This window comes from Dromiciops gliroides, chromosome 4 (assembly GCF_019393635.1).
Source record: "Dromiciops gliroides isolate mDroGli1 chromosome 4, mDroGli1.pri, whole genome shotgun sequence".
NCBI lineage: Eukaryota > Metazoa > Chordata > Mammalia > Microbiotheria > Microbiotheriidae > Dromiciops > Dromiciops gliroides.
In genome coordinates, this window is record NC_057864.1 from 336,998,738 (window position 1) to 337,017,171 (window position 18,434).

Sequence of the window (18,434 nt, forward strand, 5' to 3'; positions counted from 1 at the left end):
GCTATGTGATGTTAACGGTCTTAAAGGAAACCTGAGCAACAACATGAAAAGCCCCATCAAAGGAAGACCCACCTCAGGTATCAGACGTCTCTTTTTAACACTCGGTAAAATGTCTTGTTGGCCTCCATGGCCATCACTTCCAGCCTGCTTCCGTTTGCTGGAGTCCTGAAGGGAAGTAAATGAGCCATCCGATGGGGGCTTCTCAGCAGCCCTGGAGGTCACAGAACAATCCAGCACAGCATCCCCAGCTTCTGTCTCCACTTTCACAGGATTATTTTTTATAACTGTCATGGGAAGGAGTAATGGGGACATGGTCAGGGTGGTAAACCAAGGCTGCATGTTTCTGCCTAGCTAGCACCCCACTCAAAGCTTAACTGTACTCTCTGACGTGGTCTTGTCCTCTGACCTCATCTCACGGAGATCAATTTCTCCCACAGAAAAAAGCAAGTTTTGACACCAAGCTATTTTTCTCTTATTTCGCAATACTTTAAATAGAATTCCTACCTCAATACTTCAAAAGGTCTGTTACTTTATCATAGACCAACACAAATAATAACTCCTGATATATATTTTCCTCTAAGTGGATGGTCTTCATGAGTTGCTAAAGTCCCCAAAATAAAATTAAATCTAAACAACAAGAACAACCTGGTAGCTAAGCACATCTGCATTTAACAGTAATAGCTAACATTTAGTTTGCAAATCACTTTATATATGCTATCTCATTAGATCCCCACAACAACCTTGTGAGGTAGATGCTATTATTATCCTCATTTTATAATGAAGAAACTGAGTCACAGTGACTTGCTTGGGGTTACACGGCTAGTCAGGGTCAGAGGCAGGATTAAGTTCAGAACTCTATGAACTAAGCTACCTTGATGTCTTAGCTATTCTGGCCCCTCAGTTGTAAGCTATATATTCTGTCACCAAGCCCACATTTCATGCTTTTCTATATAGGGAGCTACAGGCCTGGAGTCAGGAAGACCTGAGTTCAAATATGGCCTCATACACTTAATAACTGTGTGACCCTGGGCAAGTCACTTAACCTGTCTGCCTCAGTTTCCTCAAATGTAAAATGGAGATAATAATAGCACCTAAAATGAGATAATTGTGGGGCAGCTAGGTGGTGCAGTGATAGAGCACTGGCCCTGGAGTCAGGAGGACCTGAGTTCAAATCCAGCCTCAGACACTTAACACTTACTAGCTGTGTGACCTTGGGCAAGTCATTTAACCCCAACTGCCTCACTAAAAAAATTAATAAATAAAAAATAAAATGAGATAATTGTGAAGTGCTTAGCATAGAAGTTAGACAAAGTAAGTGTTAAATGTTGGTTGTTTTTATTCTTTTCTAGCTTTGTAGGACTTACATAGTCTTTGAGACCCCAGGATCACCTGCGGGTAATGATAAGCTATGAGAATGTGGCTTTTGAAAGGGTTACAATAAAGTGCTTGCCCAAGGGCATATTTATTAAAAAAAAACTTAAAAAAAATTTTTTTGAGGAAGTGGTAGTGGTGGAGATAACAGGCTAAAAATATTTTAAAATCTGGAGTATTTTACCTTCTTCTTCATCATCACTGAATTCTGCTGAGTTCATCTTCTATGCCACTAAATAAAAAGACAAAACATCCATCAAAACCTAAAAATTTGAAGGACACACAGAATCGGGGGTTGGTTTTTGCAGGGAGTGAGTGGTTCTTGTAATTGCCTTATTTGCCCACAACCACACAGAAAACCGTTCTCTAACAACCAAAGAAAAGACAATTCATCGTACTCAGATCTCTAAGTTTTTCATTGGGAATCAATCCTTGCCTTCATCCCAATGGGAACTCTTTTCAAAGATTTAATCACAACTGAAAGGAGAACGTATTACCTGAGGCCCCACTTTTAGGGTTATGTGGAAATTACACTATTAAATCAAGAATTACGAAAGTCCCTAGTTTGGATGATCTCATTTCAGTCTCTAAGGAATGTATCTTATTAAATGATAGAAGCACAGGATTTAGAACTAGTAAGGCTTTTGGAGGCATCTAGTCTCACTCCCTCATTTCAGAGATGAGATCCAGAGAAATAAAACAACTTGATTAAGGACATCCAGACAGTAAATAACAGAAGTAGGTATCCAACCCAGTTCCTGCCTCCAAATTCAGTATAGTATGACAAAGTTGGATTAAAAAGGTTATGGGTTATTCTAGACCAGAGTTAGCCACACATAACTCTTAAATTTCAAAAAGTAATTGTAGGAATTAAAAATGTTATATCCTAAGAGATCTAAAATATTATGATGCAGAGACAACCCAGATTTCATATACCAATGAATAAATAAGAGGATAAATAATGTAGATGTCTTAGTTTAATTTGCTGTAATAATTTAAGTAAATTAACGGGAAGAGGGATAAAGGAGTAAAGGGCTGAATTTTGGCCATCTGTCTAAGATCCTGCGGAATTCTGTCTCTTCCCTCTGGACAAGTTGGCCTTCCTCCCTAGAGCTTAGCATTAAAACTCAATGATCGGGGCAGCTAGATGGCGCAGTGGATAGAGCACCGGCCCTGGAGTCAGGAGTACCTGAGTTCAAATGCGGCCTCAGACACTTAACACTTACTAGCTTTGTGACCCTGGGCAAGTCACTTAACCCCAATTGCCTCACTAAAAAAAAAAAAAGAAAGAAAGAAAACTCAATGATCTTGGGGCAGCTAGGTGGCACAGTGGATAGAGCACCGGCCCTGAAGTCAGGAGTACCTGAGTTCAAATCCGGCCTCAGACACTTGACACTTACTAGCTATGTGACCCTGGGCAAGTCACTTAACCCCCTTGCCCCGCCAAAAAAAAAAAGAGAGAGAGAGAGAAAAACTCAAGGATCTTGTTTCTTCCCTTTAGAGCATCTGCCCACCCACTCCCACCCCCACCCCCCCAAATCACTTTTTCTTGCCTAAAGAATTCCCCAGCCACAGACATTTGGGGGAAAAAAGGCAAAGGCAAATCAGAAAACACACCTCAGGAATCCCCTTCAGGGGGCTGGAATTTTCTAAACTACTCAAAAGAAGATAAAGTTTTCTGGATCCTAAGCAATACAAAAATTCCAACTGAGATTTCTGGAACATTTATCTATTTGGGGGCTATCACTCAGGTTCAAGTTCTGCTAAGGTTCAGTCAGGGGAAGGAAATGCAGGCCCTTAATTAAACAGTCTGCCATTTAATATATCTTTCACTTTCATGTCTAAGGTCGGGAAAATTTCTAAGTCCGACGGAGGAACAGAAACAACAAAGTCTCTGGGCTGAAGCCAATAGGTTTATTTAGAGAAGACCTCACCTCACAATAAAGCCAATAGGTTTATGGAGAGAGGTTTAGGCCCACAATAAAGCCGGTCATCTAGGGGTTGGACCTGAAAGACCCTGAGTGACAAAATCCATGGGTTTATACACCCTTCCAAAAGCTGCACTTATAACATAGTATTAAACTTAATTAGTTGCACTTATATAACATAGTATTAGTAATTTCTAAAATTAGAGCATATTCTTAGGAAATATGGGAAACTGCCTACATGACCGTAACGTCAGCATTTTCCAATACTCTTATCAGTCTTATGATGACAACAGGGTGGGTCATAGTCATGCTGCATGACCCCCTCTTATTATTCAAGCTTGCCACTGGTGAGCTACGTGAACTCCTTGAGTCAAGCATGTCACTTGTGGTTTCTAAAATATAGTATTGCTGACTACTGTATCTTGTGATATTACTTAATGCTTGACATTTGAAAGTTAGAAGAGAGACTTAACCTATTAATATAATTGTAATAATAATATCTAAATATTAATAAATCACAATTTTAGTTAATATATTATCTTAATTAAATCACTTATAACTATATTAAATCTCTTATAACTAAGGGATGAGGAAAATCTCTCACACTAATGATGAAGGGTTTAAGACTGAATGAAACAAGGGGCAGCTAGGTGGCGCAGTGGATAAAGCACTGGCCCTGGATTCAGGAGGACCTGAGTTCAAAGCCAGCCTCAGACACTTGACACTTACTAGCTGTGTGACCCTGGGCAAGTCACTTAACCCTCACTGTCCTGCAAAAAACAAACAAACAAAGAAGACTGAATGAAACAAACAGCAAAAGAGAACAAACACAAAGCTCCCATTTTTTTCTGGAAAGGAGAGAACAAGCAAATATCCATTTAGCCAGTGCCTACTTGTAGCATGAAAGGCAAATTCTTAATTAGTTTAAATGGGGGGGGGGGGGGCGGGGAGAGAAGGAATATTCTGGTTAGTCAAATATTCTAATTATGGTACATATTCACATACATATAAATCATATCTGCATTACCAACAGCTAATATAATTAACATTAAGCCCATTCTGGCTATTCTGATATCTATATATAAGATATCGATACTTCTATATTAAATCTATATGAATGGGTAGATAGATATAGGTATCAGAGTAGGCTTTATGTTAAGCATACTCTAAGATTAGTTGTATTCCAATTATCTTAAAAACTGGTAATACAGGTATGATATACATGTATATGAATGTGTAACATATACAGATATCAGAAGAGGCACAATAGGCTTTATGTTAAGTATATTCTAAGATCAGTTGTATCCAAACAAAGACAGAGGGAGAGAGACAGAGAGAGAGGAGAAAGGTTGGGGGGAGGCTGAGGGAAAGAAGAAAAGGGATGAGAAAGAAACAGGGGAGAGGGAAGGAGAAAGAGAGTGAGCACAAAGGGAGGGAGGGACAGAGAGAGAAAGAATTGAGTGAGGGAGTATAGTATTGAATGGCTTGCAGCTGAGCTAAAATGAATCATCATTCATGGGTTTATACAAAATGAGGGATATATAGTGGGAAAATTAAGAGTGGAGTTTATTGCTAGTAGTAACAGTAACAGTCACCCCTTGTGAAGCCTTGTAGCTGATTTGCTTTCAGAGAATAACTCTGACAGGTTATGGAAGTAAGTGGTCCCAGTAAGGATTCTTGTGAACCCACCCTTATATGGATGTGTCTCTGTCTCACCTGGTATGCCAACTCTTGGGAAGGTGGCCAAAGAAGTCATGTGTGTACCTGTGTATTCCCTCCTCCTGGGTATCTTTTGTGCTGGGACTATAATAATGATATTAACAATAATATTAATAACTGACATTGACATACATATACACAGTTTTGCAAAGTTATATATATATATATATATATAAAATCTCCTTTGATTCTCACAGCAATCCTGAAAGACTGGTAGGCCTTATATCTCCCTATTTTATGGATGAGGAATCAGCTGAAAATGGTTGGAGTGATTGCTGACGGTCATACAGATAATAAATCACACTGTCTGAGGCAGGATGGAACATAGTTCTTCAAGACTTGGAACCTGGCAGTCCATTGGCAAGGTCTGGTCTTGTAGCATCAACTTTTATCTTGTGCCAATAAGAATATGTTCTGAGACAACCTTAAGTTGTATCCCCAATGTCGGCACAACCTAAATCTCTATTCCAATCAGCCACAGAAGCATCTTGAAAGTTCTCTTGTATGTATGTATGTATGGATGGATGTATGTATGTATGGATGGATGGATATATGGATATATGTACACACACACACACACACACATACACACTCCAGTCTGTCCCATATCATGTTTGATATTATAAAAATAACTGCTCTAACATTTAATATGCAAAACTATATATAGGGCAAATAAACTAAGCAACAAATTATCTTTCAAGAGTCCAAGATATATCCCACACAATTGAAATTTTACCAAGATTGAAGGTGGAATTTAGTACTTCCTCTCCCATCAATCAATGGGAATTCACTATTGTATTTTAAGGCAAGATGAATAACCATTAGCACCCTTCAACTGAACAGCTCAAAGTGTATTACAGATATTTACTAGGTAATTCTCTCAGTATCAGGCAGCAAGCTGACAGGTATTAATATTCTCATTTTAGAGGAGACAAATGCAGAGAGATTACATCATTTGCTGTGCAGTGAGTCAGCCTCAAACACAGAAGAAACCAGGTCTCTGGATTCCCCACCTAATGCTGTTAAGCCCTTTAGGTACTGTCATATGACCCAACTGGCTAACCCAACAACACTTTCTAGGCACTGTGGCTACAGTGGAAAGGATTCTGGCCTTTAGGAGTCCCTAAAGACCTAAAGTCTGAATCCTAGCTGTGCCATTTTTGAGAAAGTAATTTCACCTTTATGAGAGAGAAAAACCTCAGTTTTCTGTCTTTAAAATGGGGGAGGGAGGGGACAGCTAGGGGGCGCAGTGAATAAAGCACAGGGCTTGGATTCGTGAGGACCTGAGTTCAAATCCAGCCTCAGATACTTGACACTTACTGGCTGTGTGACCCTGGGCAAGTCACTTAACCCCAATTGCCCTACCAAAAAAAAAAAAAAGAATGGGGAGAGAGAGAACATAGTGACCCTTTAAGTTGCCTTCCATATATAAGTCTGTGATCATGATAATGATGTTCCAATCAGGTCCAATGATATGCGGGGAGAGAGTACAGAAAAGACAGAAGGCTAAGGCTGGAAAAGGAATAAAAGGAATTTCTCCAGAGGATAAGAAGGAAGAAGGAATGTTACACCAAATGAATGACAATGTGTGTGCAAAAACTGAAATAACAAAAGATAGTAATAATGGAAGATGCCCAGCAAAGAATAAGGCCCTTAAGTGAACAAAGAGTGTGAATATAAAATAAACAAAAGGGGGAGAAAAAAATGGAAGAAGGAAAAAACTATGGTATGATTAAAAAAAAAAGAGACAGTGTATACCACCAGGAAATGCTAATAGGCAAAGCAATTTTATTTCTTTGTGATTCCTCTGTGCTATTTCACTGTTGGACACATCGTAGAATGGCTGGTGTGAGACAGCTAGGTAGGTGGCACAGGTGGGTAGTGCCAAGTCTGCAGTCAGGAAGCCTCATTTTCCTGAGTTCAAGAATCTGGCGTCAGACACTGACTAGCTGCATGACCCTGGGCAAGTCACTAAACCCTGTTTACCTCAGTTCCTCATCTGTAAAAATGAGGTGGAGAAAGAAATAGCAAACCATTCCAGTATCTTTACCAAAAACAGTCAGATGTGACTGAAATGGCTGAACAACAACAAAGTGTGGGGCTAGGGAGGCATACTGATTGACAGCACTGGGATTGGAGTTAATACTGTTGCACGTCTCTGTAGGGAATATGACTTAGGGAACAAACAGAAGACATATTTTCTGTATAGCTACGGCAGCAGGCAATTTAGCACCTGAATTTGGAAACCCCCCCAGTGATTCAAGTGTCAGGGAATGATGAAGAGGAGAACAAACACCTGAGTCACCCTAGAGCCCAGGAAAAGTGGAGGGAGAGGAGGCCTGGAAGGCTCAAAGGGGCAAAGAGAGGGAGGCCGTCATGTTTCCTGCGGTATGAAAAAACCTCCAGACTGCATCTATTTTGGAAAACATTTCCATGTTCATTTATATAATGTTGTCAGATGTTGAAGTTTCCCACAGCAGCAACCAACCCAGAGCCCAGTGCCCGTTTCCTCTCAGACAGCCAACAAAAAGTACATCTTTCTGAATCAAGCAACACAGTTCAATCATTTCCAGGAGTCCGATCTGCAAGTTCTTGAAAACTCCATTTTTTTTAAACATCAGGCTCTGATGTTTGGCTCCGAACCCATAAGTTCCTCAACTCTATCAGGAGATGAGTGATATGATTCATCTTGATTCTTTTGGCAAAATGTTTTATCATTGTGTTGATCGGTTCTAAAGCCACCCATGTATCAACAAGCATTTATCAAGCACCTGTGTGCCAAGTATTGTGCTAAGCACTTTGAATACAAAGATAGGCAAAACAAACAAACAAAAAAACCCAGTCCCCCCACACAAGAGCTCACAATCTAATGGTCTTTCAAAGTTGGTTTTCTCCATGTTATCGCTATATAAATTGTTCTCCTAGCTCTGCTTATTTCTCTCTGCATTAGCACATAAAAGGGCTTTCTAGTTTCCTCTGAAATTGTCCATTTCATCATTCCTTACAGTATGACAATCTCATTACCTTTATATCCCACAATTCCTTTAGCCATTCCCCAACAGAAAGGCAGCCCCTTACTTTCCAGTTTTTTTGGCTACCATGGCTATAAATAGTTTTATACATAAAGATCCTTTCCTTCTTCACTTTCTTCGGGGTATAGGAATTGATATTTTAAAAAAATATGTTAGTCGGAGGCAGCTAGGTGGCGCAGTGGATGAAGCACTGGCCCTGGATTCAGGAGTTCAAATCCGGCCTCAGACACTTGACACTTACTAGCTGTGTGACCCTGGGCAAGTCACTTAACCCCCATTGCCCTGCAAAAATAAAACAAACCAAAAAAAAATATTAGTCACTCTCAATAACCCTTGGCTCCCTTCCCCCAAAATAACTTTCCTTTGCAACACAGAAACAAAACAAACCAACATGCTAGCTATGTTCCATAGTTTATGTCTCCTTTTACATCTGTAGTCTACCACCAGGAGGGAGAGAGAAAGTTTTACTGTCGTTCCTCCATAATCAAGATTCATTTAAATTGGGTTGATGAGGAGGTAAGAACCTAGGAATCAAGCAGCTAAGCAGAAACAAAACAAAACAAAAACCTCTCAGTCTTTAGGATTATTTTATGGGGAAAGCAGGTGTCATCTTTAAGCTTGGCTCTACAGCAGGCAGGAGGACCACCAGCCAGGAAAGGTTGACAATTTATTTCCTGTCATCTCCATGTGGCAGCAGAGAGGAACCTGGTTTTCTTTGTTTTTAAGTAAATTCTGTCCATGTGTTATCATACAGAGAAGTCACCAGGAGTGGTGTGTGTGTGTGTGTGTGTGTGTGTGTGAGAGAGAGAGAGAGAGATCCGTTTATTTATCAAGACAAGCATTTCAAACACTGCCTGCAGTGCTCAGACACTTTGACAAGGATGCTCGATTAGCAAGAACAAAATACACCATCCACAGATTCTACTGATTTCACTCCCAGACAGCACATTCACTATGGTCATGATGAGATAAGAGAGGGAATTGAATGTCACCCCTCCACATTTCCTGGCAAGACCTTCTGCTTAGGTGATCGCTGCCATCCTGGATCAGTTACATATGTATTGGGATTTTGTTGTGAATACAAAATTAGATACCTGAATACCTAACATGTCACAGAAATGCTTCTTCCTTTCAAAACTATGGGCTGTGTAGCTGAAGAGGGAACTGAAAAAACAACCAAGCTACTGGGATGCTGGCATGATTTTCATTTCTCTGCTGGGTACTGGATTTTACTTGGGGAGGAGGGTGTAGCTCGGAAGGAAGTTGTCTCCTTTCCCACAATCTTTCTCTTCGGCCCATATGACAAAAATCTATTCCTCCCTTTAAGCACAGTAAACCTTGTTCTACTTGGACTTCTTTCTCCCCCTAGGAGGAAGCTACTTGTCTGAGATACAAATCCCTGAAGCTCCCCAAACTGTCTCTGATTATTCCCTGCGAAGAATCAAATAAATTAGAGTCAAAAATGAGATATGGATGGCTCTTTGCTTTGAATGAAATAGCCACAGGTTCTAAATCGCTGAACTGCTTATCAGTGAATCATATTTTTTAAAAAGTATCACTCTCTGGTGGTTAATTTAACTAGAGAAAATGCTCATTATTTTTTGACCAAAAATTCTGTGTAGCTTGAGGCAAGGCTGCTGACTTTAGTACAGAAAGTTATGAGCTCAAATCTTGCTGAGTTGTTTTAAAAAAAACAACCAAAAACTAAAAATTCCACTCTTCTCTCTGATTTCTGCTTAGATTGCTTATTTTTCTAAGCAAAGCAGAGAGAGAAAAAAGAGAGAAAGCAGTATCAAAAGTTTCAGTGTACAATACAAACAGAGTTAGAAAGAGGAAAAAAACTTACAACTCAAAAGATCCATTATTAGACATTCTTAAAAGCCAACTACAAAAGATTTTGTTTCAACTGACAATACAGATGTGAAAACTAGCCCTGTCTGGTGGATGCCTCACTTTACTAGTACTTACATATGGAATGATGAGCTTCATTTGAGTATAGTATATGAGGGCCTCACTAACAGGCAGGAAGGGATGGGAAAAAGAGAAGATTCAGAAAGAACAGATTGATGAGGTAACTCTCAGTTGGGAATGGTTCACCAAACTGTGGTATGTAAATGTTATGGAGAATTATAATTCATTTTACAGATGAGGGAACTGAGGCAAACAGGATTAAATGACTTGTCCAGGGTCACAGAGCTAGTAAGTGTATGAGGCCTCAGGAAGACTCCAGGCCCAGCATTCTATTCACTGTGCCATCCAAATGACCTCCCCGACCCATTGAGAAAGCAAGCAATATTATATCAATTATACATGTGAAATCATGCAAAGTATATTTCTATATTAGCCATGTTGTAAAGAAAAGCAAGAAAAATAAAGCAAAAAAAAAATGTACTTCAATCTGTATTCAGATTTTATCAGTTCTTTCTCTGGAGATGGATAAGCATTTTTCATCATGAATCCTTCAGAATTGTCTTGGATCATTGTATCGATCCATGTGGCTAAGTCTTTCATATAGTTGATCATCATACAATATTGCTGTTACTGTATACAATGTTCTGGTTTTGCTCATTTCCCTTTGCATCATCAGTTCATATAAGTATTCCCAGGTGTTTCTGAAAGCATCTTGATTATCATTTCTTATAGCATAATAGTATTCCATCACAATCACATACCAAAACTTGTTCAGCCATTCCCCAGTTGATGGGCATCCCCTCAATTTCCAATTCTTTGCCACTTCAAAAAAGAGCTGTTATAAATAGATCCTTTTCCTTTTTCTTTAATCTCTTTGAGATATAGACTTAGTAGTGGTATTGCTGAGTCAAAAGGTATGCACAGTTTTATAGTCCTTTGGGCACAGTTCCAGACTGTTCTCCAAAACGGTAACTTGTTCTTTTTTTTAATTTTTTTTTTAAGTGAGGCAATTGGGGTTGTGACTTGCCCAGGGTCATGTAATTTGTTCTTTAAAAGTAGAGTTTTGAGTTTTAGTTCATACTCAGCAAATTGTTAGATGACAAAAAATGGAAATGTTGGAGAGGCTGTGGGAAAACATGTACATTAAGTACATTATTGGTAATGCTATGATTTAGCCCAACCATTATGTAAAAGTATTTGGAATTAAATGAGAAAAGTTCTTAAACTTTTCATATCACTTTGACTCCATGATCCCATTAACTAGGCATATGCCCCAAGGAGGTCAAAAACAGAAAGTTCCCATATATACCAAAATATTCATAGCAGCAGTTTTGTGGTAGCAAAGAACTGGAGTCAAAGTGTGTATCCATTTTCTGGGAAATGGCTGAACATTATCTGGGATATGGCAGGTAGTTAATAAATGCTTGCTGAATGACTGATGAATGTAATGGAATGCTACTTTTGGGCAGTCAGAAATAATGAATATGAAGAATTCTAAGAAATATGGGAACATATGAAGTGATACAAAGTAGATTCAGCAGACTCAAGAGAACAATACACACAATAAGAATAATTTAAGTGAAAAGAAGACTACCATAAGCTAGACTTTGAGTTAGCTTTAATGATTAATTTTGGTCCTAGAGAACAGATAATTCTTTTCTCTCAGCAGAGACATGGAAGAAATACAAAGGCAGAATGCAGAATACACACACAAGTGTATGTGTATATATGTACATATATGTGTGTATCTATACACACATATAGATATAGTCACTGTGTTGCTGTTACTGTTTTTCTATGGTCCAAGGGAAAGTTCAATACTGGCTGTGTGGAGGAGTTGCCTGTGGGAAAATATCTGAAAATGTCTGATGAAACAAAAAGTTTATTTCATGAAAGAAATTTGCACTTAAGTAGTGGACACAGAGGGCATAGTGCAGCTACACAGACTCCAAAGGATACCATTAGAGAGGAATCTTAGATTTAATTCACCCAATAATTTAGTTCCCAGGCTCCAGGAGTCCCAAATCAAAAGAGAACATTTTTAAAGTAGAGCATAATCCTTCAGGAGGCCAAAAAAAGGGGAGGGGGGCACTTTAATGAATTAATGACTTTTCAGCATCCCTTCTGAGAAAACCAGAATTAGTGAAAACACAAGGTACAAAAGAAATTTAAGAAAGATAGCCATCAAAAGCTTTTTCTTCTAAGCTCTGTGGGTCAAGAAATGCCCTGCTCTAAGCCTTCTAAAGAGGTCATTGGAATCTGGTCCCTAAGGAAATTTTCATTTTCTAGGTAGTCCTTCATGTCTCTGATTTGACTTTGATTATTTTACTTATATTTAACAAAAAACAAAGGCCAAAAAAAAATTGATTCTATTTTTCTGTACCAGAGGAGCAATGGAGAAGAGTAGAAGCATGGTCATGAATGAGAAATGAGGAAAACCAAGGATCACAGCATAAAAGATTTAGGGCTGTAAGAATCCTTAGGGATCCTTGAGTCCTGGAGGTCTTAACTATCTATTATCTATCAATCATCCATCTATCTATCTATCTATCTTTCTTTCTTTCTTTCTTTCTTTCTTTCTTTCTTTCTTTCTTTCTTTCTTTCTTTCTTCCTTTTCTCTTTCTTTCTCCCTCTCTCTCCTTTTCTTCCTTTCATTCTTTTTCTTTCATAATAGACCCATCTGAGGGTCAGCTAGGTGGTGCAGTAGATAAAGCACTGGCCCTGGATTCAGGAGGACCTAAGTTCAAATTTGACCTCAGTGGAGTAATCTCTCTAACTCTGCAGGAAAACAGGAGGGGAATGGGATAAAGAGAGAGAGGCAAAAGAAGGGAGGGCAGATTGAGGGAGGGGACAGACAGAAGCAAATCCTTTTTTTTTTTTTTGCAGGGCAGTGGGGGTTAAGTGACTTGCCCAGGGTCACACAGCTAGTGTCAAGTGTTTGAGGCCAGATTTGAACTCAGGTACTCCTGAATCGAGGGCCGGTGCTTTATCGACTGCACCACCTAGTTGCCCCCAGCAAATTCCTTTTGAAGAGGGATAGGATAAAAGAAGATGGATAATAGAATAAATATCATGGGGAAGGGAATAGGATGGAAAGGAAACAGTTAACAGTAGTAATCATGAAAAAGAGAAAAGGGGGAAAAATTGTAAAAAAAAAATATTTACAGCAACTCTTTGTGGTGGCTAAGAATTGAGAATCAAGGGAATGTCCATCAATTGAGCAATGACTGAAGAAGCTGTGGTATATGATTGTAGTGGAATGGTATTGTGCTATAGGAAATGACAAACAGGATGATCCCAGAAAAACTTGGAAAGACTCATGAACTGATGTATAGTGAAGTGAGCAGAACTGGGAGGACATTGTGCATAGTGACAGCAGTACTGTTCAATGAGTAGTTGTGAATGACAACTACTCTCAGCAATACAATGATCCAAGATAATCCCAAGGGACTAATGATGAATCTTACTATCCACCCCCATAGAAAGAACTGATAAAAAGAGCACTTGTGGATTGTACATATATAACCTGGTTGCTATCTTGTGGAGGGGAGGAGGAAAGGGAGGGAGGGAGGGAGAAAAATATGGAACTCTAAATCTTATGAAAATGAATGTTGGAAACTACCCTTATATGTAACTGGAAAAAATAAAATAAATGTTTGTTGCAAATCTAACCTCAGACACTTGATACTTACTAGCTCTGTGACCCTGGGCAAGTCACTTAACCCTCACTGCCCCACAAAAAAATCCCAAAACATAACAGACCCATCTGGCAAGCAGTATGGTGAAGACTATGGACCCCCTCTTCAGAATAATGTTTTTAAATGCATAAACCAAAATACACAGGATTACAAAAAAACCCCCCAAAACCAATATTTTAGTTTGTAAACTCCAAGTTAAGGATTACATATGTAGTCCAATCCCCTCATTTATGAGGAAACAGAAGTTCAGAGGAGTGAAGTCACTTGTCCAAGGTCACACAGACAATAAATGGCAAAGCTAGGATAACACTGTGCCAAGAGTACACCTTACAAGAACCCTAATTTTAGTGAGCCAAATCTGTATTCCATTATTCCACAGCCACTAAGGTGCTGACTTATGCCAATTGAATGCAAAAATATACAATTTTCTAAGAAAACTTGCTTCCCTTTATTTAAATTATAAATGGAGGCAATAAAACATGCAAATTTCAATGTTATTCCTGTAAATCATTACCATAATAAAACTGAAAACATTAAAAACATATTTAAACATCACTAATGTCACTGACATTTTGATTTTTTTTATCAGATTCCATTCTTCTTTAGGATGAAATCATCTTTGCTTTTCTTTAATCAATTATATGGACAATGCTATGTTGATGCTATAAACCATATTCTCTCTTTTTTTTTTTTTGTGAGGCAATTAGGGTTAAGTGACTTGACCAGTGTTTCATTGAGCAAACTCATTCGTTTTTCAAATGAAACAAAGGGGGGAATGTGGTAAAAATTATTTGTGGTAAAGATTAATTATCAGAAGTTTTAGCTGAATCATTTAAGAGATTGCACATGCTACTGAAGTGGCTTTTGAAGGACCTCCCTTTTGGGGAGGATAACGTGAGGAACTTCCAGGATGCCAACTTAAAAGTGAGGGCAGGAACGGAAGTTCTCTCTCTCTCTCTCTCTCTCTGGCGGCAAACTTAGCAGTGACAGAGCGGGATTGAAAGGAGTACACGTGGTTTGGTGTTCGGTCTTTTCAGGGGTTCACAGTCTGGCGGGCAATCTGGGATTCTGTGAGTTTTATAAAGGAAAAGACTAAGCTTAGATCTAAGATTATTCATTTGTATTTCTCCTTCTTTATTTTCCTAATTGGTTTCAGCTCTTGTTGTCTAATTAATTCCCAAGCAATAAAAAAAAACCTGATCCCTCACAGATTAAAGCTCAGTGGCTCCTTTTTCTTATTGATCTGTGAGATATATATATATATAAAAGAAAGTTTAAAGGGGGAGATTAATGCTCTGTATACCCAATTTGTCTCTCACACCAGGGTCACACAGATAGTGTCAAAGGTCTCAGGCCAGATTTGAACTCAAGTCCTCCTGAATCCAGGGCCAGTACTCTATCCACTACACCACCTAACTGCCCCAACCATATTCTCTTTAACCTTGCAAACAAAAAGCAAACAGTATATATTTATTGGGGGGGGGGGATATTCTTTTAGATAAATCTTAAAGCAATCATTCTCACTCTGGTCAGAGGAGGAGAAGGAAGAGGAGGAAAAGGAGGAGAAATCCTTATGGATATATCCTAAAAGTCTCAAAATATATGAAATGTACCATACTTGTCAACTTCTTGCAGAAGGATGAGGCAGGGGTATCTTTCCATATTTCTTTTTTTTCAGCCATGTTTACTTTTTATAATTTTACAAAATTCACTTTTGATTTCTGTGTGTGGTTATTCTTTCCATTCACATTGTTTCAGTAAGAGTGTATATTGTTTTCCTGGCTGCCCTTTCTTCATAAGCTTCAGTTCATGAAGTTCTTTCCATGCTTTTCTATATTTGTCATCTTTATCATTTCCCAAAGCAGAGGTATAGTCCTTTATGTTTATGTACCACAGTTTGTTTAGCCATTCCCAGATTGGTAGGAATCTACATTGCTTCCAATTCTTTGCTATCACACAAAGTTTTGCTATAAACATTTTGGTGTAACAAGGAGACCTTCTTGTTAATAGCCTAGGTCAGGCATAAGCTTCATAATGGAATTTTAGGGTCAGAGGACATGGTACTTGCATAATTCCAAATTGCTTTTCAATATTGTACTAATTCACAGCTCCAACAAAAACACATGGATGTACCTATCTTCCCACAATGCATCCAACATTGCCTATTTACATCTTCTGACAATCTTTGCCAAGGCAAAAAAGATAAAACCTCATTTGTTGGGATTTGCATTTATCTTATTATTAATGATCTAGAGCATTATTTTGTGTGCTTGCACAACAGTTTTCAATTCTTCTTTTAAAAACTGTTCATCGGGCAGTTTTCAGAAAAAGAAATTAAAGCTATAGTCATATGAAAAAATGCTCTAAATCACTATTGATTAGAGAAATGCACATTTTAAAATAACTCTAAGGTACCACCTCACACCTATCAAACTGGCTAATATTACAGAAAAGGAAAGTGACAAATGTTGGAGGAGATGTGGAAAAATTGGGAAACTAGTACATTGTTGGTAGAGTAGTAAATTAATTCAACCTTTCTGGAGAACAATTTGGAACTTTGCTAAAAGGGTTATAAAACTATACATAACCTTTTGACCTAGCAATACCACTATTATGTCTATATCCCAAAAAGATCAAAGAAAAAGGAAAAGGACCTATATGTACAAAAATATTTATAGAACTTCTTTTTGCATGGCAAAGAATTAGAAATTGACAGGATGACCAAGTTGTGGTATATGATTGTGATGGAATACTATTGTGCTATAAGAAATGAAAAGCAGGATGCTCTTAGAAAAAACTGGAAAAACTTACATGAACTGATGCAAAGTGAAATGAAAAGAGCCAGAACATTGTACACAGTAGCAGCAATATTATACAATGATCAACTATGAATGACTTAGCTATTATCAATACAGTGATACAAGACTATTCAGAAGGACTTATGAAAAATGTTATACACCTTCAGAGAAAGAACTGATGGAATCTGAATGCAGATCAAAGCATTCTATTTTTTGCTTTATTTTTTTTCATTTCCCTTTCTTTTACTCTATGTTCTCTTTTGCAACATGGCTAATATAGAACTATGTTTTGCATGACTGCACATGTATAATCTGTATCAAAGTGCTTGCTTTCTCATGGAGCAGGAAGGGGAAGGAAGGAATTTGGAACTCAAAAATTATGTTTAAAAATGAATTTTAAAATTGTCTTCACAAGGGGCAGCTAGGTGGCGCAGTGGATAGAGCACCGGCTCTGGAGTCAAGAGGACCTGAGTTCAAATTTGGCCTCAGAAACTTGACACTTACTAGCTGTGTGACCCTAAGCAAGTCACTTAACACCAATTGTCTCACAAATAAATAAATGAATGAATGAATGAATGAATAATTATCTTTACATGTAATTGAGAAAAACATTCTAAAAAAAAGACTTGATATCCTTTGACTACTAATCTACTAGGTAATGGGTTTTGGATGTGTGTATGTATCTGTTAAGGTTTTCAATTTCATGTAATCAAAGTAATCTATTTTATCTTATATTTGCCTATATCCCTTATTTGGTTAAGAAAACATCTTCTAGGGGCAGCTAGGTGGTACAGTGGATAAAGTACTGGCCCTGGATTCAGGAGTACCTGAGTTCAAATCTGGCCTCAGACACTTGACACTTACTAGCTGTGTGACCCTGGGCAAGTAAGTCACTTAACCTTCATTTCCCCGCTGAAAAAAACAAAAACAAAAAAACAAGAAGAATACACCTTTTATCCTTAGCTGAAAGCTACATACCTGTTGTTCTAATTTTTCCATAGTATGATAATTAATATTAAGATCATGTAACCACTTAGAATGTATTGTGGAATATGGAGTAAGTAAAATTTTTGTCATATTGCTTTCTAATTTTCCAAGCAATTTTTATCAAACATGGATTTCTAAGTAATTTGTTTTCTGATTTATGACTACTGGGTCATTGATTTCCTTTGTTTCTTATTCTCCCTTGTTCAATCTGTTCCACTGATGTTCCTCTCTATTTTTTTAAACCAATATCAGATGGTTTTGATGACTGCTGCTTTATAATATGGTTTGAGATCTGAAAGTTCTAGTCCCCTTTTTCTCTATCTATTTTCATTATTTCCCTTGACATGCTAGATTGTTTATTTTTCCAAGTGAATTTTGTTATTATTTAAAGAGTTCTGTAAAAATCCTCTTGATAAGTTAACTGGTATAGTATTAAAGTATAAATTAACTTTAGTTTTCATTTAGTTGCCATTTTTATTATGTTGGCATAGTCCAGCCATGAACACTAAATATTACTCCAGGTTTTTAAGTTCTTTATTTCTTTTCTTTTTTTTTTTTTTTTTGGTGAGGCAATTGGGGTTAAGTGACTTGCCCAGGGTCACATAGCTAGTAAGTGTTAAGTGTCTGAGGCTGGATTTGAACTCATGTCCTCCTGAATCCAGGGGCAGTGCTCTATCCACTGTGCCACCTAGCTGCCCCTCTTTATTTCTTTAAGGAGCACCTTGTAATTGAATTTATATAAATATTTGATGTGCTTTGGTAGACTGACCCCCAAGATACTTTAAGCATTCTGTAGTTATTTGGGGTAGCTAGGTGGCACAGTGGATAGAGTGCTGAACCTGGAGTCAGGAAGACCTGTGTTCAAATCCAACCTCAGACACTTACTAGCTGTGGCTAGTCTTGGCAAGTCACTTAGCCCTTTTTGTCTGTTTCTTCATCTATAAAATGAGCTGGAGAAGGAAATGGCAAGCCACTCCAGTATCTTTGCCA

General features: G+C 38.1%; 1 protein-coding gene across 2 annotated transcripts in view; it reads right to left on the reverse strand.

Moving 5' to 3' along the window:
- Window positions 1–18,434, reverse strand: part of BEND3 (BEN domain containing 3) — a 74,514-nt gene that overhangs the window by 41,323 nt on the left and 14,757 nt on the right. Inside the window, exons 1-3 of one of the 2 annotated variants that reach the window (XM_044005038.1) lie at window positions 5,016–5,068; window positions 1,556–1,603; window positions 73–284 (exon numbers count right to left, since the gene is read on the reverse strand). In XM_044005038.1, coding sequence (XP_043860973.1) covers window positions 73–284; window positions 1,556–1,592 — 249 coding nt within the window. In that variant the 5' untranslated portion in view covers window positions 1,593–1,603; window positions 5,016–5,068. Of the gene's footprint in view, window positions 1–72; window positions 285–1,555; window positions 1,604–5,015; window positions 5,069–18,434 lie in introns of those variants that run through there. The other variant, XM_044005037.1, reaches the window with a different exon arrangement.